The sequence below is a fragment of the Mixophyes fleayi genome, chromosome 5, assembly GCF_038048845.1.
Source record: "Mixophyes fleayi isolate aMixFle1 chromosome 5, aMixFle1.hap1, whole genome shotgun sequence".
NCBI lineage: Eukaryota > Metazoa > Chordata > Amphibia > Anura > Limnodynastidae > Mixophyes > Mixophyes fleayi.
This window is the reverse complement of record NC_134406.1, coordinates 217,378,109-217,395,839: the sequence shown is the minus strand read 5'-3', so window position 1 is coordinate 217,395,839 and position 17,731 is coordinate 217,378,109. Positions and strand designations below refer to the sequence as shown.

At 41.2% G+C, this 17,731-nt stretch overlaps 1 protein-coding gene across 1 annotated transcript in view; it reads left to right on the top strand.

The window, feature by feature from the left end:
* The window catches only part of TRAPPC8 (trafficking protein particle complex subunit 8), a 115,953-nt gene extending 106,596 nt beyond the window's left edge, over positions 1 to 9,357 (top strand). The window contains exons 30-31 of the mRNA XM_075213466.1: positions 8,181 to 8,242; positions 9,111 to 9,357. Of these exons, the coding sequence (XP_075069567.1) occupies positions 8,181 to 8,242; positions 9,111 to 9,208 (160 nt within the window). The 3' untranslated portion in view covers positions 9,209 to 9,357. The remainder of the gene's footprint in view (positions 1 to 8,180; positions 8,243 to 9,110) is intronic.
* Positions 9,358 to 17,731: the final 8,374 nt, after the last annotated feature.

Sequence of the window (17,731 nt, the reverse complement as noted above, 5' to 3'; positions counted from 1 at the left end):
GGGTTAGAGCGAAGAGGTGCTTTAGCAGAAGTCGTTTTCTCAGCCTCTCTTTCACGAAATCTCATATCAACACGATGGCATAGAGAGATCAAATCTTCAAGGGACGAAGGAAGCTCTTGAGTAGTCAGTGCATCTTTAATTTTATCGGAAAGCCCCTGCCAGAAGGCGGCAACTAGGGCTTCAGTGTTCCACTGAAGTTCAGAGGCTAAGATCCTAAATTGAATGACGTACTGGCCTACAGTATGAGATCCTTGTCGCAGACGGAGGATGCTGGAAGCAGCGGAGGTCACACGACCTGGTTCATCGAACACACTTCGGAATGTAGAAATGAATTTGGCACTATCTTGTAATATTGGATCGTTCCTCTCCCACAGAGGGGAGGCCCAAGCCAGGGCTTGTCCTGAAAACAAAGAGATAAGATAGGCCACTCTGGAACGATGGGTAGAAAAATTTTGAGGTTGGAGCTCAAAATGAACTGAACATTGGTTAAGGAAACCCCTACAAGTTTTGGGGTCTCCATCGTACTTTGACGGAGTAGGCAGGTGAAGCGTGGAAGCTGTAGGCACCTGGGATGGCAATGGGGAAACGGAGGAAAGCACAGGAGCTTCAGTAGTAGCTGTCACAGTCTGTCCAGATGTTCCTTGGGAGGTTAATGACTGATAACACTGAAGTAACAGCTGTTGGCGGGCATCCTGTTGTTCCACACGGCTAACCAGATGTTGCAGCATCTCTTTGGCGGTAGGTTCCGCATCTGGGTCTGTCATGGCCTGATCTTACTGTCACGGGCACTAGGAGTCTTTACCCAGGGATCACCAGATGGTAGGCTTACCAGAGCAATGTAGATGGTAATAGGGTACTCTGGTAGCTGGGTGATCACGGAACATGAAATGATGGCCGATGAGATGCTCAGGAAAGTCTATGACTAGCAACACTGGTAATAATGAGATAATAATACACAAGGAACTGTATGGACAAGGACACGTGAAGATAGTCAGTGGTCTGCGATAGCAAGTTGTACCACTGCTATAGTGAGGAGGAATGTCCAACAGAAACAAGGAGGTGATGAGAGTCAGCGGTCTGCGGGTAGCAAGTTGTACCGCTGTCTGAGTGAAGGAATGGAATCCAAGTGGAGGTATCCAGGTAGTCAGTGGTCTGCGGTAGCAAGTTGTACCACTGCTATGTGAGAGGAGGATGGAACAGGTGATACCGGAAACAGGGATCAGTGGTCTGACATCAGCAAGTTGTACCACTGAATATATATGTGAGGAGGTGCACGGGGGAAGACTGCAACACAGGATATACACAGGCACCTTATACACGATCCACAGTAATATGCACAATATAGATATATATATATATAAATGACTGAGCAGGTCTGCAATCTAGAAAGTCTCTTGAAGTAGTCCAGCACAATGATAACACAGTCAATGATGGCAATAGACTCAGCGGATAGCAGACTCCAGAGAGAACCAAACACAGTCCAGCAAGATATGCAATACACAGCACAGTCAATGAGAAGTATGCATACCGTGGTTCAGCAGTAGCAGTCAGATGGGATAGTAGCGGTACCTGAGCGGCTAGAGACCGACTGGATAGAAAGTCCCTGGACAGGTGAGGCAGAGGTCTAGCAGGTGCAGCGCACAGGTGAGTAGACCAACAGGGACACGAATCCACAGGAGTCAGCAACACGTGGAACTGGACTCATAGGAGACCCAGGAGAATGGAGATGATCCAGCAGAGGGTAGTAGATGAGATACAAATCCAGTGCTGACAGGAGGGTAGAGACCAGTGGAACACGTGAAGGCGTGGAGAGTGGATCAGCAGGAGATGGACGATAGCGCTGACCACAGCAGCAGGGCTCAGCGGCACACGGAGGTAACCAGTAGCAACCACAGGAACCAACAGCGATGGGAAACAGGAGTGCAGCGCAGGGCAGGAGCTGTTGATCACGAAGTGTAGCAGATGGTCATGAAAGCGGCAGTCTCGAGGAAGTCACAGCAAAGATGAGATGAGACTGTAGTGCACGGAGGCAGCGGGTAGTAGCCAGCTGACAGTCACGATGATGAACACAGGCGAGTTGCAAGCAGGAGCCCGTAGTGCACGGAGGCAGCGGATAGTAGTCAGCTGGCAGTCACGATGATGAACACAGGCGAGTTGCAAGCAGGAGCCCGTAGTGCACGGAGGCAGCGGATAGTAGTCAGCTGGCAGTCACGATGATGAACACAGGCGAGTTGCAAGCAGGAGACTGTAGTGCACGGAGGCAGCGGATAGGAATCAGCAAACAGACTTGATGAGAAGCAGGTGAGTGAAGTAAAAGCTGGAGTGCACGGAGGCAGCGGATAGCAATGAGCAAACAGTCACATTGATATAAAATAACGTTGAAGTGGTTTAGAAGACTGTAGTGCACGGAGGCAGCGGATAGGAATCAGCAAACAGTCCTGATGATACAGTTGATGGTAGAAGTGGTTTAGAAGACTGTAGTGCACGGAGGCAGCGGATAGGAATCAGCAAACAGTCCTGATGATACAGTTGATGGTAGAAGTGGTATGGAAACCACAGGAATAGAAGTGGTTTAGAAGACTGTAGTGCACGGAGGCAGCGGATAGGAATCAGCAAACAGTCCTGATGATACAGTTGATGGTAGAAGTGGTATAGAAGACTGTAGTGCACGGAGGCAGCGGATAGGAATCAGCAAACAGTCCTGATGATACAGTTGATGGTAGAAGTGGTATGGAAACCACAGGAATAGAAGTGGTTTGGAAACCACAGGAATCAGCAGCGCTGAATACACGAGGAATACAGGAACACCTTCAGAGACTCATGAGGAATGAGACTCCAAGATCAGGCAACGTGGTGTTGACCACAGGTGCTTAATATAGGGAGGTTGCCTGATCTGCCAATTGAGTTAAAGGGGTATACATTGAAGTATAGAAAAGGGCTGCGCATGCGCAGACCCTCAGGATGGTGGACGACCACGGTTCCTAAATGTCCGGGAGGAGGCACTCACGGTCCGGTGAGTGACAGCAATTCAGCATTTTTATCCTGTTTTATGGGAGACACAAACATCTCAGAATATTACCCAACAACCAAATTTCTAGCATTTAATGATCTTATTGTCAATTTTCTGAAAAGAATTCGGCTTCTTATCAGATATTTCTTGGCACATTGGGATCTCAATAATATCCTGGACACTTTAGTGGCTGATACTTTTGAGCCTTTCAAAGAGGTCTTCCTAAGGATGCTTGCACTCAAGATAGTGTTTCTTGTTGCAATTACTCTGCTCATAGAATTGTGGAATAACATGCCTTATGCTGTAAAGAACCTTTCCTGAACAGACATGGTATTATAGAGAACTAACCCTTCTTTCCTATCTTCCATATTAATCAGAAAATGTTACTTTCATCTCTATAGCCACAAACAGAAAATAAAAAGAGGAAGAACTACATACTTTGGATTTAGTCAGAGCAATTTCTATTTGTCTAGAACAAAAGAAGGAAGACAGACCAGATCTTTGTCATTCCGATATAACCTTGTCAAGGACTCGCCCCATACAAACAGACTCTTGCATAGTGGATTAAAGAATTCATCATACAGGCATACAAGAGTAATAGCTGCAAGGTGGCAAAAACTCGTAAAGCTTACTCCACGACAGCAAAGGCAGCTTAATGGGCTTGTAGGACCTTCACCAACCATTATCTGCTGGATGTGATATCTCCAGATGACCAGTTTGGGAGAAGAATTCTTCAGGCACTCACGCAATAAAAAATTTCAGTTACACATTACAAGTGATTCGTTTTTTGGGGGGGGGTTTGAGTCTACTGGTCACACATTGCTTGGACACATTCCATGTGTAAGCTACCATGGATGATTGAAGAGGAAATAAGCAAATTATATTTACTGTTAATTCCTTTTCCTCTAAATACTCCAAAGCAACCTAACATGTTGTCAGTTTATATTTTTGAGAGTCAGTTTGGGAAATATTTCAAAGACACCAGGGAGACGGAGGAGCTGCACTATATGCCATCTGAGGTTGTTTATTCTTTTGTGGTCTTACTCAAGCTAAAAGAGAGTTAACCCATTGTGTAGGTTATCATAGATGATTTTAAGGGAAAGGAATAAATGACAGATATAAGTTGCTTATTTTATATTTCATTAGTTATATAAAATATACAAATTGTACAAGGATTCATAGCAGTATTGAATTCTTTAGAATTTTAACAGAATCTTTCTTGTGTAGCCTTTTCATTGTAATCTTACCATCAGGCCCAGTATCCTCTTTTGTCTTAGCTTATTAGATAACAAAAAAATCAACCTTTGCCATAAAAATGATTCTGCAATTGTTTCAAAGTATTAGTGGCTTTGTTAAGTTGACCTTTGAGTGACTCTACCCTGGTAGGAAGGTCTCTCTATGAGGCGGTAATTTATTTAGATCTAAAAATAAGTACATCCTTGCATGATTTGTCCAGAGAGCGATGGATTATACTGGAATCGGTGAACGCATGTTTTTAAGGTTGTATGACAAATACCATATCTATACGAGAATAACTTAGTATGAAAACTCTTTGGTGGCGGAGTTTTCCAAATGTTAGGAGTCATATAGATTCAGCCACCTGAGCAGATCATCAAGAGTCCCTTGAGTGGATGGTTACTGCCATCGCTGATGGGGGACTTGTTTTATATAATGTCAGCTTTAAAATTACATTAAAGTCTCCTCCAATAAGGATGTGATCTTGTGCAATCTGATCAATGCACCAAATGGTCTGAGTGAATAAGGAGCCTGTTCTTGATTAGGAACGTGAATGGAGACCAGGGTAACTGTTTCGAAATAGAGAGTGCCAGGCACAATTAAGAAGTGTCCTTTTGGGTCAGGTAGTGACTTAATTTGAGTAACAGGGATCTTACTATGTATCAAAATCACCTATCCCCATTTCTTACAGTCAGCAAAGGTGAAGAAAGTCTGGAAAAATTTGAGACCTTGGAGACGGGAGTCCATTTATGTTGATGGATAGTAACTTGATTGCCATTTGAATGATGTGTAAGTGGCAATACCAAATATGCAAAGATGTGCTCTACAGAAAGAAAAGTTAGTCTATATAATATATATATATGTATATATTGTCCTCCCTATAGTATGTAAGCTCTCACGAGCAGGACCCTCTTCCCTCCTGTCTTTATACCTACAACTTCTGCTCCGTCACTGATACTGGTCTATTGTTTGTAATATATGTGGTGCTGTGTATACCTTGTGGCGCTTTTATTAATAAAGATTATTATTAATAATAATAATAATAATAATAATAATATATGTATATTATACTATATAGTATACACTACCAGTCAAAAATGTTAAGACTACCCTCATTTTTCCAGTTTTTAGTGCAATTTAAGACTAATGATTAACCTGAAACGATGGAAAGGTAAGCAGTAAAGCCCTTTTTCAGGGAACAAGTAAAGGGTTAACAACTTACAGCTGTTCTGCAGCAATGGAAGTACATTAAGGGGTATATTTACTAAACTTAGACCTTAGCCCTAGACTTAGGGCAAGATTTACTAAACTGTGGGTTTGAAAAAGTGGAGCTGTTGCCTATGGCAACCAATCATATTCTAGCTGTCATTTTGCAGAATGTACCAATTAAATGACAGCTAGAATCTGATTGGTTGCTATAGGCAACATCTCCACTTTTTCAAACCCGCAGTTTAGTAAATCTAGCCCTAAGTCTTGAAAGCTCACACTTCCTACAGGTGTCCTAACTTTTGTGGATTACTTGATTACAAACCTCCTGTCTGTATAAAAGCAGTGTTGGAACAGACTGTTATTACCCCCTCTGGGGTATTATTTAGACAATATTATACTGCAGAAAGTAGTTTATTGCTATCATTATGGTGAGAAAAATGCATTTAACAAAAGGAAGAAAGACCATTATAACCCTTAAGAGTGTAGGTCGTTCCTTTAGGAAAATTGCAAAGAAGGTCAATGTGACAATTAGTAGTAACCTACATCATCAAAAGGCACTTGGAAACTGAAGAAAACTCTGATTAGAAGAGGTCTGGCAGCTACAACAGAAGCAGAAGACACCTTTCTGAGAGTGAACAGCTTACATGATAGGTAGCTCACAGGACAATAGCTTAAGGCACAGCTTAACAGTGGTCGAACTAAGCAAGTCTCAGTTCACAGTCGGCAAATTGCACGAAGTGACTGGCATCCTTAAGCAAAAGGGCTACTATGGCATTTGACAGCACCATGCAATACCCTCTGGTCTACGCTTAGTTGTTCATGGATTCATCCTTGTAAGAGCGCGTACCTGTATTCTCTCCAGCACATGTCAGTCGCTAGCCTGGGTTGCGATTAAGAACCCATGTAATTCTGTTGGAACATCATGTGACCCTGTGGCGGGGAATCCAAAATAAATGGAGGATCTGACATCATACCTGTGTCAGATCAACAGGTTATCCTTCTGACTACCCTTGTGTTCCCTGAGCTCTCTGAGACTGTCTGTCTGCTTTGGTGCTTCTGCTTCAATTCCTGCAATCCTCCTCCGTGAGGTCTCCGCATCTGAACTGTGTACCGACTTGGCGTGTTTAACCAACTACTGTACTGCTCAGTCCAGTGCTCCGCAGACATCTGAACCGTGTACCGACTTGGCGTGTTTAACCAACTACTCTAATGCTCACTCCAGTGCTCCACAGACATCTGAACCATGTACCGACTTGGCGTTTCCAACCAACTACTCTACTGCTCACTCCAGTGCTCCGCAGACATCTGATCCATGTACCGGCTTGGCGTGTCTAACCAACTACTCTACTGCTCACTCCAGTTCACCGCAGACATCTGAACTATGTACCGACTTGGCATGTTTAACCGATTACTCTCCTGCTTACTCCATTGCACCGCAGTCAACTAAACCGTGTACCGACTTGGCTTGTTTAACTGATTACTCTCCTGCTTACTCCATTGCACCGCAGTCAACTGAACCGTGTACCGACTTGGCTTGTTTAATCGAATACTCTCCTGCTTACTCCATTGCACCGCAGTCTTCTCAAAAGTGTACCGACTCGACTAGTATATCGGACCATCCTCCTGCTTACTTCATTACTCCGCGGCCTTCAGAACTGAGTACCAACCAGCTTGACTGTAAAGGCCGCTCACCTGTTATCCACCTTGTGTACCACCTGTCCGCATCCAGCGCTCCGTCTGCTCCGTGCTGCTTGTCCTACCTGCTCACCAGTGAATACCACAGCTTTCTCAAAGGTATCTACTTCCACTCCTTGTATTGTCAGTTTCACCTATCTCACTCGTGTCTGGGGGCCAAACCGAGGACCACGACCTGCAGTCCCCTAGCAGCTAAGTCCATCCCACCTTGCGGTGGTTCTTGGTCTAACCAGGGTTTAGACTCCGCGCCTTGCTAGGTCTTTGCAAATCTAGACCGAGTGACCCAAAACATACCTCCAGGCTATGTCAGAACTACCTTTGAGCAAAAAAACAAGATGGTAGGCTTGAAATCCTGGAATGACCATCAGAGTCTCCAGACGTAAAACCCATCTAGCTGGTTTAGGATGAACTGGACAGAAAGGTGAAAGAAAAGTAATATACAAGTGTAACACATTTATGGGAAGTTCTGCAACACTGTTGGAAAGAACTTACCGAACAATATTTGATATCCTTTGTCAAAAGAATGCCATGATTATATGTGCAAATTTGCTACATTGAAGTGTCAAAAATGTACATAAAATTTTGTTAAATAAAATAATTCAACAAAAACTGGAAAAATGTAGGTGTTCTAAAAATTTCGACTGGTATTGTGTGTGTGTGTGTGTGTCTGTACATCATAATATATATATATATATATATATATATATATATATATATATATATATATATATATATATATGTATATATATCTATCTGTTGTATAAATTGTGATATATACCATTTATACAACAGAACAATACCTAAAAACAGTAACTTATCTTGTCTCTGTCTAAATGTAACTTTACCTTGGAATGGCAAAAATTCACTTATTTTACTTCTTGTTTTAGGTTGCAAAATGTTAACAATACAAGGATTAACATAAAGTTACTATATAATGACCTCATACATTAAAACATTACAGTCTTGTGTTACACAGCTACTGTGACACCTCAACCCTTTTAAAATGTGCAAATTTGTTTCTTTCTGACAGGAAGCTGGATGGGGATTTTCCTAGCCTCGGTATTGCTACTCTCAGGATCGCATTGGCCACAGGTATTACAAGGATTTTTCCCACTAGGCTGGTGGCCTAATAGGGCCGAGCAATGTTTTTTTTCTGTATTCTTTTGTGTTTACGGGGTCTGCTTTGGCCTAAAAGGGGTCCGACCCCTCTACTGCTCTGCTTCCTGGAGGCTGTTCTTTCCCCAGTACTAGCCACCAATACACAATATATGGACCAAAGATCTGTTCCTTCCCCTTCTCCCTTCCAACCCACCTGTTTACCTCTTTATCTTAACACTACTGCTCTCCTCCACACTCAAGGACAGGTCTGTATCTAGTGGGAGTAATAACGTTATTGATGGAGGAGGGGTTTATTGATGTTATCTGGAGGGTATATAAATGTTATCCACGGGGGGTTCTATTTATGTTATCTGGGGGTGTGTATTAATGTTTTCTGCAGGGTGTATTATTTTTATGCAGGGAGGGTGGTATTAATGTTTTCTGGCAGGTATATTAAAGTTATGTAGAGTGGGGGTTTCGTAATGCCATGTGGAACGAATTGATGAGTGATCAGCTGCTATTATGTATGGTCCTTAACCGGAAAAAGACCTGTTGTACAATGCAAACACAGAGAACAAGAAAGTGCAGTTTACTATATTAGATAACCTATGTGGAAATTATTCAACTTTATAAGATAAGCAATATTTTTTAAAACATGCTTATCTGGAATAAAATCCCGTAGATGTTGGCATCTTAACTTGGAATCTTCTGTTATATAGAAAATTCACTGTAAACTCAGCATGTTGTATTTCCTTCTTTGGCCATACATGGGGAAAAACTGCTATTAACTTAACCACACATATGGGTAGGGAAATTGGCACATTTGACTTTGTATTTCTTTCCATTTATTTAAAATATGCAGATGCCAGGAACCTAGTGGATAAGTACGAGAGAATATGGTACAGATGGAGGATATCCCCATATGTCACGGAAGGATTGAGGGAGGTGGAGCTCTCCTAATGTAATGCTTGGGGCAGACATCCAGCCACTTAGTAATATGTCATTAAAGTCAACGATTATATTCTGTATTATCAAAAATGTATTATTTTACTGTATCTTGAAAATGTGGAAGGTGTGCATACCTTGGCTTGAAAATCTGAATGTCAATGCTTTTTTTTTTTTATCCTATTGTGTATGTGTATTTTACGATACCTGTATCACTGTGTGGGATATAGTTGGGGCTTTAGCCTTCTGTTATGGGCTTTCTTTTTTGTTGTAGTGTTTAGAATGTAAAGAAAAGATAAAAAATACAATAAAGTCTTACCTGATTTAAAAAAAAAATATGCAGATGCCTGATGTGTAGTAATTGTAAAAGTGCAAATAGAGCTTAATAAACAGCTGAGCTGGTGCATGCACACCAAAGGTAATAAAAGTTCAGGCTTATCTGAATAAATTAGGTCCAGAGGTCCTTAGCCTTGATCCTTATGGAAAGTTCACCATCCTTGAGAGTACAGAACAGGAATGAGGAAACTACATAATGTGGTATATATAAAAACAACACAAATAAGAAATTTGATCCTGATCAGGGCATCTGCGATAGGGGAACTGGGGCTCCCCCTATTACAAAGATCTTAGAATGCTATGTGTATCAGAAAGCTTATTGCGTGGCACAGCCCACAACATTAAAATTGATGGGTAGACATAGAAAATTACCTAGCAACTGAAAATTCCTTGGAGTACATCCCATGGCTCGTGCCACGAGTTAGACCAAAAACAGCCCTTTCTCTTTCAACTGTGAATCTAACCTTAAGCACCTGGGATAGAATTAATAGAAATCTCCACCTATCAGTCCACCCATCTCCACTATTCCCTATCTGGGAAAATCCTCTCTTCCCCTGGGACAAAACCATGATATGGCAAATGACTGCAAAGCTGCTGAGATAACTTGCTTTCACCACATAATTGGGAATTTACCTAAACATCATTAAAAGAAATCCAGAAGAGACACTCTTTCCACAAAACTAAATTTTATCAGTATCTGCAAGTACACCATTTTGTTCACTCTAATCCCAAAGCAGCTCCATCTAGAAAACTATTCCAAATTGAGCATAATATCTACTTTCTTAACAACAGAAGTGTGATTTCCCTCTCCTAATATGCACTCTAATACCACACCTTCATAAATATAGAGATAAAGTTAGCAGATTTTCTAATATTATGTTACTTCACAACAAATAAAGATATTGTAAAAAAATAAAATAAAAATTAAAGAATGATATATGCACATACTTAAAATTAGTAAAACAAGAGATCATCTGTCAGTCCTTGAAATTCTCACTGCTCTCTGGCAGCAATCAGTCACAATTAATGTTCCAGGTTCTTAGTGAGAAGAAAGTTCACACAATCTGGAGATGTGTCCAGATAGGTCTTTGAATGTTTCTTCTATTTTAGACTTTCTCAATAGCATAAAATCCCAATGTACTTTTGTGTTATTTATGATAATGAGGTTCCATTACTTATGTGCTCACTGGGATCATTAAAAACCACGTATACACAATATATGCTTAACAAAGAAACAATTTATAATATATGCAATGACTATATAATATATATATAATAGTCCATGTATGTACAAAATCTTAATAAAACACATGAACCATTGGAAAATGTAATTAGATATTAAAATCTTAAAGCATATTTTAAAATTTGTGCCTAGATTGCGCATAATATATAGTTCAGATATGAGGACTCAATCCATGTGGGCGCCATATTGAAATAGATCAGAGACATTTAATGAGCAAATATAATAGCTTCAAGTGTTCCACTCAATGCACATGTGCACACCCTATTAGAATGGTCTACCAAGGACACAAAATGTGCGATGGACTTTAACAAGCCCAACGGCCATTTTTGGTTATCATATTAGACATTGGCTGTCCTGATGGCTATTTTACTTGGATTATACAGTCAAGTCCATAAATATTGGGACATCTACATAATTCTCATATTTTGGGCTCTATACACCACCAGAATGGATTTGAAATGAAACTAACAAGATGTGCTTTAACTGCAGACTTTCAGCTTTAATTTGAGGGTATTTACATCCAAATCAGGTGAACGGTGTAGGAATTACAACGGTTTCTATATGTGCCTCCCACTTTAGAATAGAGGTACTGCTGCAACACATAAAAAGAAACACAAATAATAAAGTCTAATCGTCCTGGACACAGTAGCTGCCAATACAAAGCAGCAAGCTGCAGGCAGATCGTGACACTGTAATAAAAGGACATTTTAGTAAAAGTATTATACAGAAAAAGGGATGGGGAAGCAATGCTAAGAAATCCAATGCCCAATAATAGGATCAAATTAAAGAATATATATTAAAAAAATCAAATAATGGCAGATATCACACTTACAACAAATGGTATAAAAATGCAAATGGTATTTTATTCATCCATAATATAAAATAGATTCTATATCTTTAGAAAATGCAAATCTTCATAAATTTAAAGGAGAATGACTGGAATAAGTTCTGGCCTGAGGACAACCTCTTCCTCCTCACTGGAATATTCAATTTGTCGCTCTTCCTCATCTCCTGCGGTCCCTAGACATACTATATATTAAACAGTTAATGTAAAAAAATATAAATATTTGCTTTGAAACAAGCAGTTGTGTATATAGGAAATCCTGTTGCGATTTCAGGTCAAACAAAAAAACGAATTCTGGAACCAAGAACTGGGTCAGCAAAGCCAGATCCACCACAATAACCAGCAAGCTTGGCAAAATCTTATAAATGGCAGCGTACAAATTCATACCTAACATTTTTATTGGAGCTGGTCGCAGACGTGAAATGTATCAATATTATGCTAATCCTCATCATCTGATAGGATACCATTAAAATATTTGTATTTCAGTGATGTCATCATTGTGTTAGGACCACAACTACCTGGTCATTTTTTTAAAACAATTAAGACTTTATTAATATGACAATGCTATCAAGTGTTCTAGAAAAGATATATAATTCAAATAAATTTTGAAAATTTTACTTCTATTAAAAATTTTGTTTATAATTATTTTTATATGCTGTGATTTATACGTGGGTTTAATACCAATAACATGTAATTGATTTGATATCTTTAAGTAATATGAAGGGGTTGTATGAAAAAAATGGCCACAATATTAGTTTTTGGTTATGTGACACAGCTGCACATTGTTAAAGCATGACTATCGGACATATATGCATTTAATAAATAACTTTAAAGTGGGGGTATAGATTACGATTTGGGGCGCAATATAGTGATTGCCTACATTAATAGTGTAGACGGTTTAACTGTGTCAGAATGTTAGATGTCGGAATTTCTATTAAGGGAACTTGTTTGTCATGTGACATGTTTGTCAGTATTTATATTTGTAGGCAAATAAAGAGTATTTTTTTTTTTTTATCGGAACAATCTGTGTAGGGAAGGTTGGTATGTCATTTTTGAAAGATAAGTAGGTATTTTTGGTTGTCCAACTTTTTCAGGTCTATGTTGTTTTGTTGTAGGAATTATATGTGTCCTATGTGTGTATGTCTTTTTTATGAACATTTCTCTATATATAGTGTCGCTATGTATTGTGTCCATATTTTAACTGTGTAGGTAGTATTTTTGTCGTAATTTAATAATGTCAGTGATACTTTCATGTCTATTTTTTTGTTGTCGTGATTTATTTCTAGTCGCAATTAAGGTATTCGGTAATATCTCATCTGTATCTGTAACGTCGTATCAGTGTCGGAAATGTGACTACCACCGCAGGAGACAGTATTTTGAAATTCCCTTGTTGCTGTCTCAACTGTTTGCTCACCCTTTATCAGATTTGCTCACTTCATTGTTGCATTTTAAATCATCTTGGGGATCTACCATCAAGTGAGTTTGTCTGCTAAAAAGTATTTCAATAGGTGACAAGTTAATAGGTGGCCTAGGAGTGCTTCTGATGCTGTTTAGGACTAGTGGCAATGCTTGCAGCAACACCAATCCAGTTGCAGCCATCATTTTACTAAATTTGTTCTTGGTAGTATTATTTACCCTCTCTAATTTCCCACTAGCTAGTGGCCTATAGGGAGTGTGTAACTTACTATCAATACCCAAGAACATGCACCAGTAAAATGTGTTCCCCAATTGTTTTAAATGATACCAAACCTAAACAAACTCCTGAATGATTTTCTTAGCAGTGAAAATAGCAGTATTAGAAGCAGCTGGATAAGCCTCTATCTGTTACGTTTCTCAGGAGATTTCTATCAGTCAGTGTTAGCGCTGGCCTTCCCAAGGCACGGTCTAATGAACCCCCCCGGTCTTCACCAAGAACCGCTGCAAGGCGGGATGGATTTTTCTGCTGGAGATCTGCAGGTTGTGGCCCTTAGTTCAGCCCAGGGACGTGATAGGTGATAAGACGGTTGGCAAGAGATTGGGCTGAACCAAGGAGAACAGACTCTGTAGCTGTAGTGTAGTACAGCAAGGCAAAGTAGGATTAGTTAGCTGAAGTGGGACAGCACAAACAGAATAATTATAAGCCGTAATCAGTGGACCACCGGGTCGGATACACTGAAGAAGCACCGCACACATGAGAGTCGCTGGATCAGATACACTGGAGCTCTGACAGCAGAGTAGTCAGCATGGATAGTGGGGTCGAATACACAGGAGCTCAGGCAGCAGAGTAGTCAGTATGGATAGCTGGGTTGGATACACAGGAGCACAAGCAGCAGAGTAGTCGGTATGGATAGCCAGGTCAGATACACAGGAGCACAGGCAGCAGAGGTGATATTCAGAAGCAGAGGTCTAACAAGCCAAAAGGTCACACATAGGGAAGCAGCACAAGGAGAGCCAGATGCCAAGTGGTAACTTGTTGCTCTGACACAGCTGTAATGTCAAGGTGAGTCTTATATCCGCTGCAGATTGTATATGCCGCCTCCCAGCCACAATCATGTGACCGCCTGAACCAGGAAGTGCTGAGCTGTATACAGAGACAGAGTAATCAGCAGCACAAGAGCAGGTAAGTTTCTAACACTATCCAATTAGAGAAAACATCGGTACACTCTAACACATCCTTGAGATTTCTGCAGGGTGGTAATTGGATGAAGTCGATTTGTATGACTTGGAAAGGTCTATCTGTAGAAGGAATGTGAGGCGGCTCTGTCGATATAGCTCTTCCCGTATTTTCGCAGATAAGAAAACAAGACATAGTCCTCTTAATAGCCTGTAAAGAGAAGCCCGATGCACACTAATATGTTCTTACCAATATGCACATACCTTCTTTACCCATGAGAGTCAGACCATGTCTGGCCTCTGCTAAGCTTGGAGGATATGCCTTGGGAGTCACTGACTACCTTGTCCATCTTTCCAGAGTCCAGAGGACCCGTGACCACATCCCTTCGACTTTCGTACAGCCTTCTCCTGTAGGGGGTCACAAAATCTGCATTTATATTACCGTATATACTCGTGTATAAGCCGAGTTTTTCAGCATACTTTTGTATGCTGAAAAAGGGCACTCGGCTTATACACGGGTGAACTTACCTGGTGTCCGGTCCGTCGGCTGTCAACCTCTGCATATGCGTTGCAACAACAGGAAGTTCGGCATTTGGAACGCAAACTTGCGTTCCAAATGCCGAACTTCCTGTAGTTGGAACGCATATGCGTTCCACTGCCGGGTAATTGAAAAATATTACAATGTATACTTAAAAACTAACCGCGGCCTTTTCTTAATCCTTAGAAATGTATAGAGCATGTGAACCTGCACCATCTGTACCCAGCTACCAACAGACCAGACAGTTTCCAGTCTATGAAGCTCAGGAGGAAAGTTATTTGAATCAGCTGTTGTTGGATGCCACTCTTGAACCTGTCACTGTCACAGACTCCAGCATTAGCGTCTTCCAGAATCAATATCTGTGCTTCCCGGAAGGACCCACCCAGCCATCTCCCATCTCCTACCAGAACATGGTAACGTTTATTTCCTATCGTGTTAGCTATTAATATGCGCGTAAGAAGTTCTATCACCTCTCAACATAGGTCTGATGATCTCACTCAGTATCTTACTCGGGTTGGTTCGATAGTTCTAGATATGTCAGTACAATGAAGATCTACAGTACCTGCTCTGAAAGGGAAACTGTAAGGCAAGTTCCTGAAAGATATATAGGTTGTCAGGTTTGAAAAGGTTTTCAAATGCAAATAGCAATTTCTGTGTTCAGTAAAAAAAAGTACCATACTTAAAATATGTTCATTTCTTAAGTCAGTTTGATTGACATTGAAATAATAAAACTGTGGGCTGAGTTAGGATAAGACTTTCAAGTTACAAATACAACCCTCCACCCCATTCTCTTTCTTCATTTTTTTCTCTCTCACTCCCTCATTCCTTACACCATCTCTATTTTCTCACCCCATGCGCTCTCTCTCCCCCTCCCTTTTTACCCCTTTCTTTTTCTGTCCCTCTCTCTCTCTCTCCCTCTCTCATCCTCGCACTCTCTCTCTCTCTCTCCTTTTTGTTTTGTTTAATTTACAGTGCAATTACATAATGAACAAACAATACAGCCACTATGTTCATACATTTATATCCCTACCCCTTATATACCCCTTTATTTAGGTTAGGTTGTACCCAATGATTTTATAATCATTTATGAATGTTCCTTGTCATCTAGCTAAAAATGATTTCATAGATTGAACCTATCATTTTTATTTAGGTTTTTAAATTAGCACTCTTTTCCACCCTAGGCTTATACTCGAGTCAATAAGTTTTCCCAGTTTTATGTAGTAAAATTAGGTGCCTCGGCTTATATTCGGGTCGACTTATACTCGAGTATATACGGTAATTTCTGTACACTGAGAGCTTCAAAAGTCATTAATTTGATTAAATTTGTTTTTATGATTGAGCCAGCTGCTCTCATAGCAGCTTTATCTTCTCTATCATTACTAAGTGATATGTGGTCCTGTCATATGTGTATGCTTTACACTTGATAACTGCTACTTCCTTATGTAGTTGTAATGCTGTTAGATGTCCTTTTATGTGTTGTGAGTGCGCTACTGGTGTGCCTGCCACTGTCATAAAGTTCCTAAGATGCCATAGAGCCCCATTGTCATGCCTTATCCCAAAAGCTTACTTAGAGTCAGTGTATATATTAACTTATTTACCCTCTGCCGACTCACATGGTGTTTGCAATACCACGAGTTTAGCTACTTGGGCTAAGTGAAGTGGTCTTATTCCTGCACTAGAAAGCCAATATAAAAAACTTGGTGTTCAGGATCTACAGTACTCACACATCCCTAAGAAAGCATGAACATGTTGCTGGTTTTGCAGAAGTGACCTCAACCGCTGGTATGTCTTCTGAAATCCAATTTTAACGATCTGTAAAGTTTTCATCCAAATACATCCATTGGAAGGCTCAGAACAGGCTCCCCGGGTCAAAGTTCTGCCCAGCATACACCACTTGGTTTCATCCCAATCAGTGTGTCACACATCACACCAGTTAACCATTCATTGTGGTCCCTGTTCCTACCTGTTTCCCCTGGTTTTCACTTTTACTGCATTCACTTGCTGGTCTGAACTGAACATGCGCACACCTGGTCTTTTCAAAACTTCCTGCATTCACTTGATAGGGCTGACAGACAATTAGCCAATGTATTTAAAGCACCTGTCTCCCTACTAAGGTGCCAAATCTTCAGGTCTCCTTACCTGTTAGGATGTCTCCTCCTCTGGCCCCTGTTTATTGCTTCCATCTCGTTATTCGTTGGATTCAGCAACCGCAATGCAGATCGTTGAGCATCTCCTCTGATGCTGCTCCAGGGCTTCCAACTTATCAGGATCTCAGTGCTTCACCATCCTGCAGCCTGTTGCTCTCCTGTGTACTTCTGTATCACCTCCGCAGCCAAGACGCTTCTGCCACTCTGCAGATCATTGCAAATTACCTCTGATCCAGCTCCAGGGCATCCATCTCATCAGAACCTCTGCGCTTCATCATCCTGCAGCCTATTACTCTTCTGTGTATACCTGTATCTTCTCCGCAGCCAAGATGCTGCCACCAATCTGCAGATCGTTGAGCATCTCCTCTGATTCTGCTCCAGGGCTTGCAGCTCATCAGGACCTCAGCGCTTCATCATCCTGCAGCCTTGTTTTTTTGTGCATACCTGACTCACCTTCTCCGCAGTCTAGACGCTGCTGTCTCTCTACAGACAGTTGTGCCTCTCCGATCCTACTCCAGGGCCATCCTGTTCACCAGAACCTCAGTGCAGCAGCACCCCAAAGACTGTTGTTCTCTATTGCTATCTAGAGCTACCACTTACCTGTTGGACCCGCCTCATCGCTCTGACATATCCACATTGCCACCTTTATCTCCTGATCATCCATCTAGTCTCGGTCATTGCCCCCCTAGAGAACCGCAACCTGCTGTTAGAGAGCCGCTAAGCCCATATCCCCTTGCGGGGATCCCTGGTGAAAACTTCTCATCCATTAGACTCCGCTCCTCTCTGGGGGTAGTATCCACCTGGGCAGACTTCGAGGCCCATCTTGACTCTGAATCCG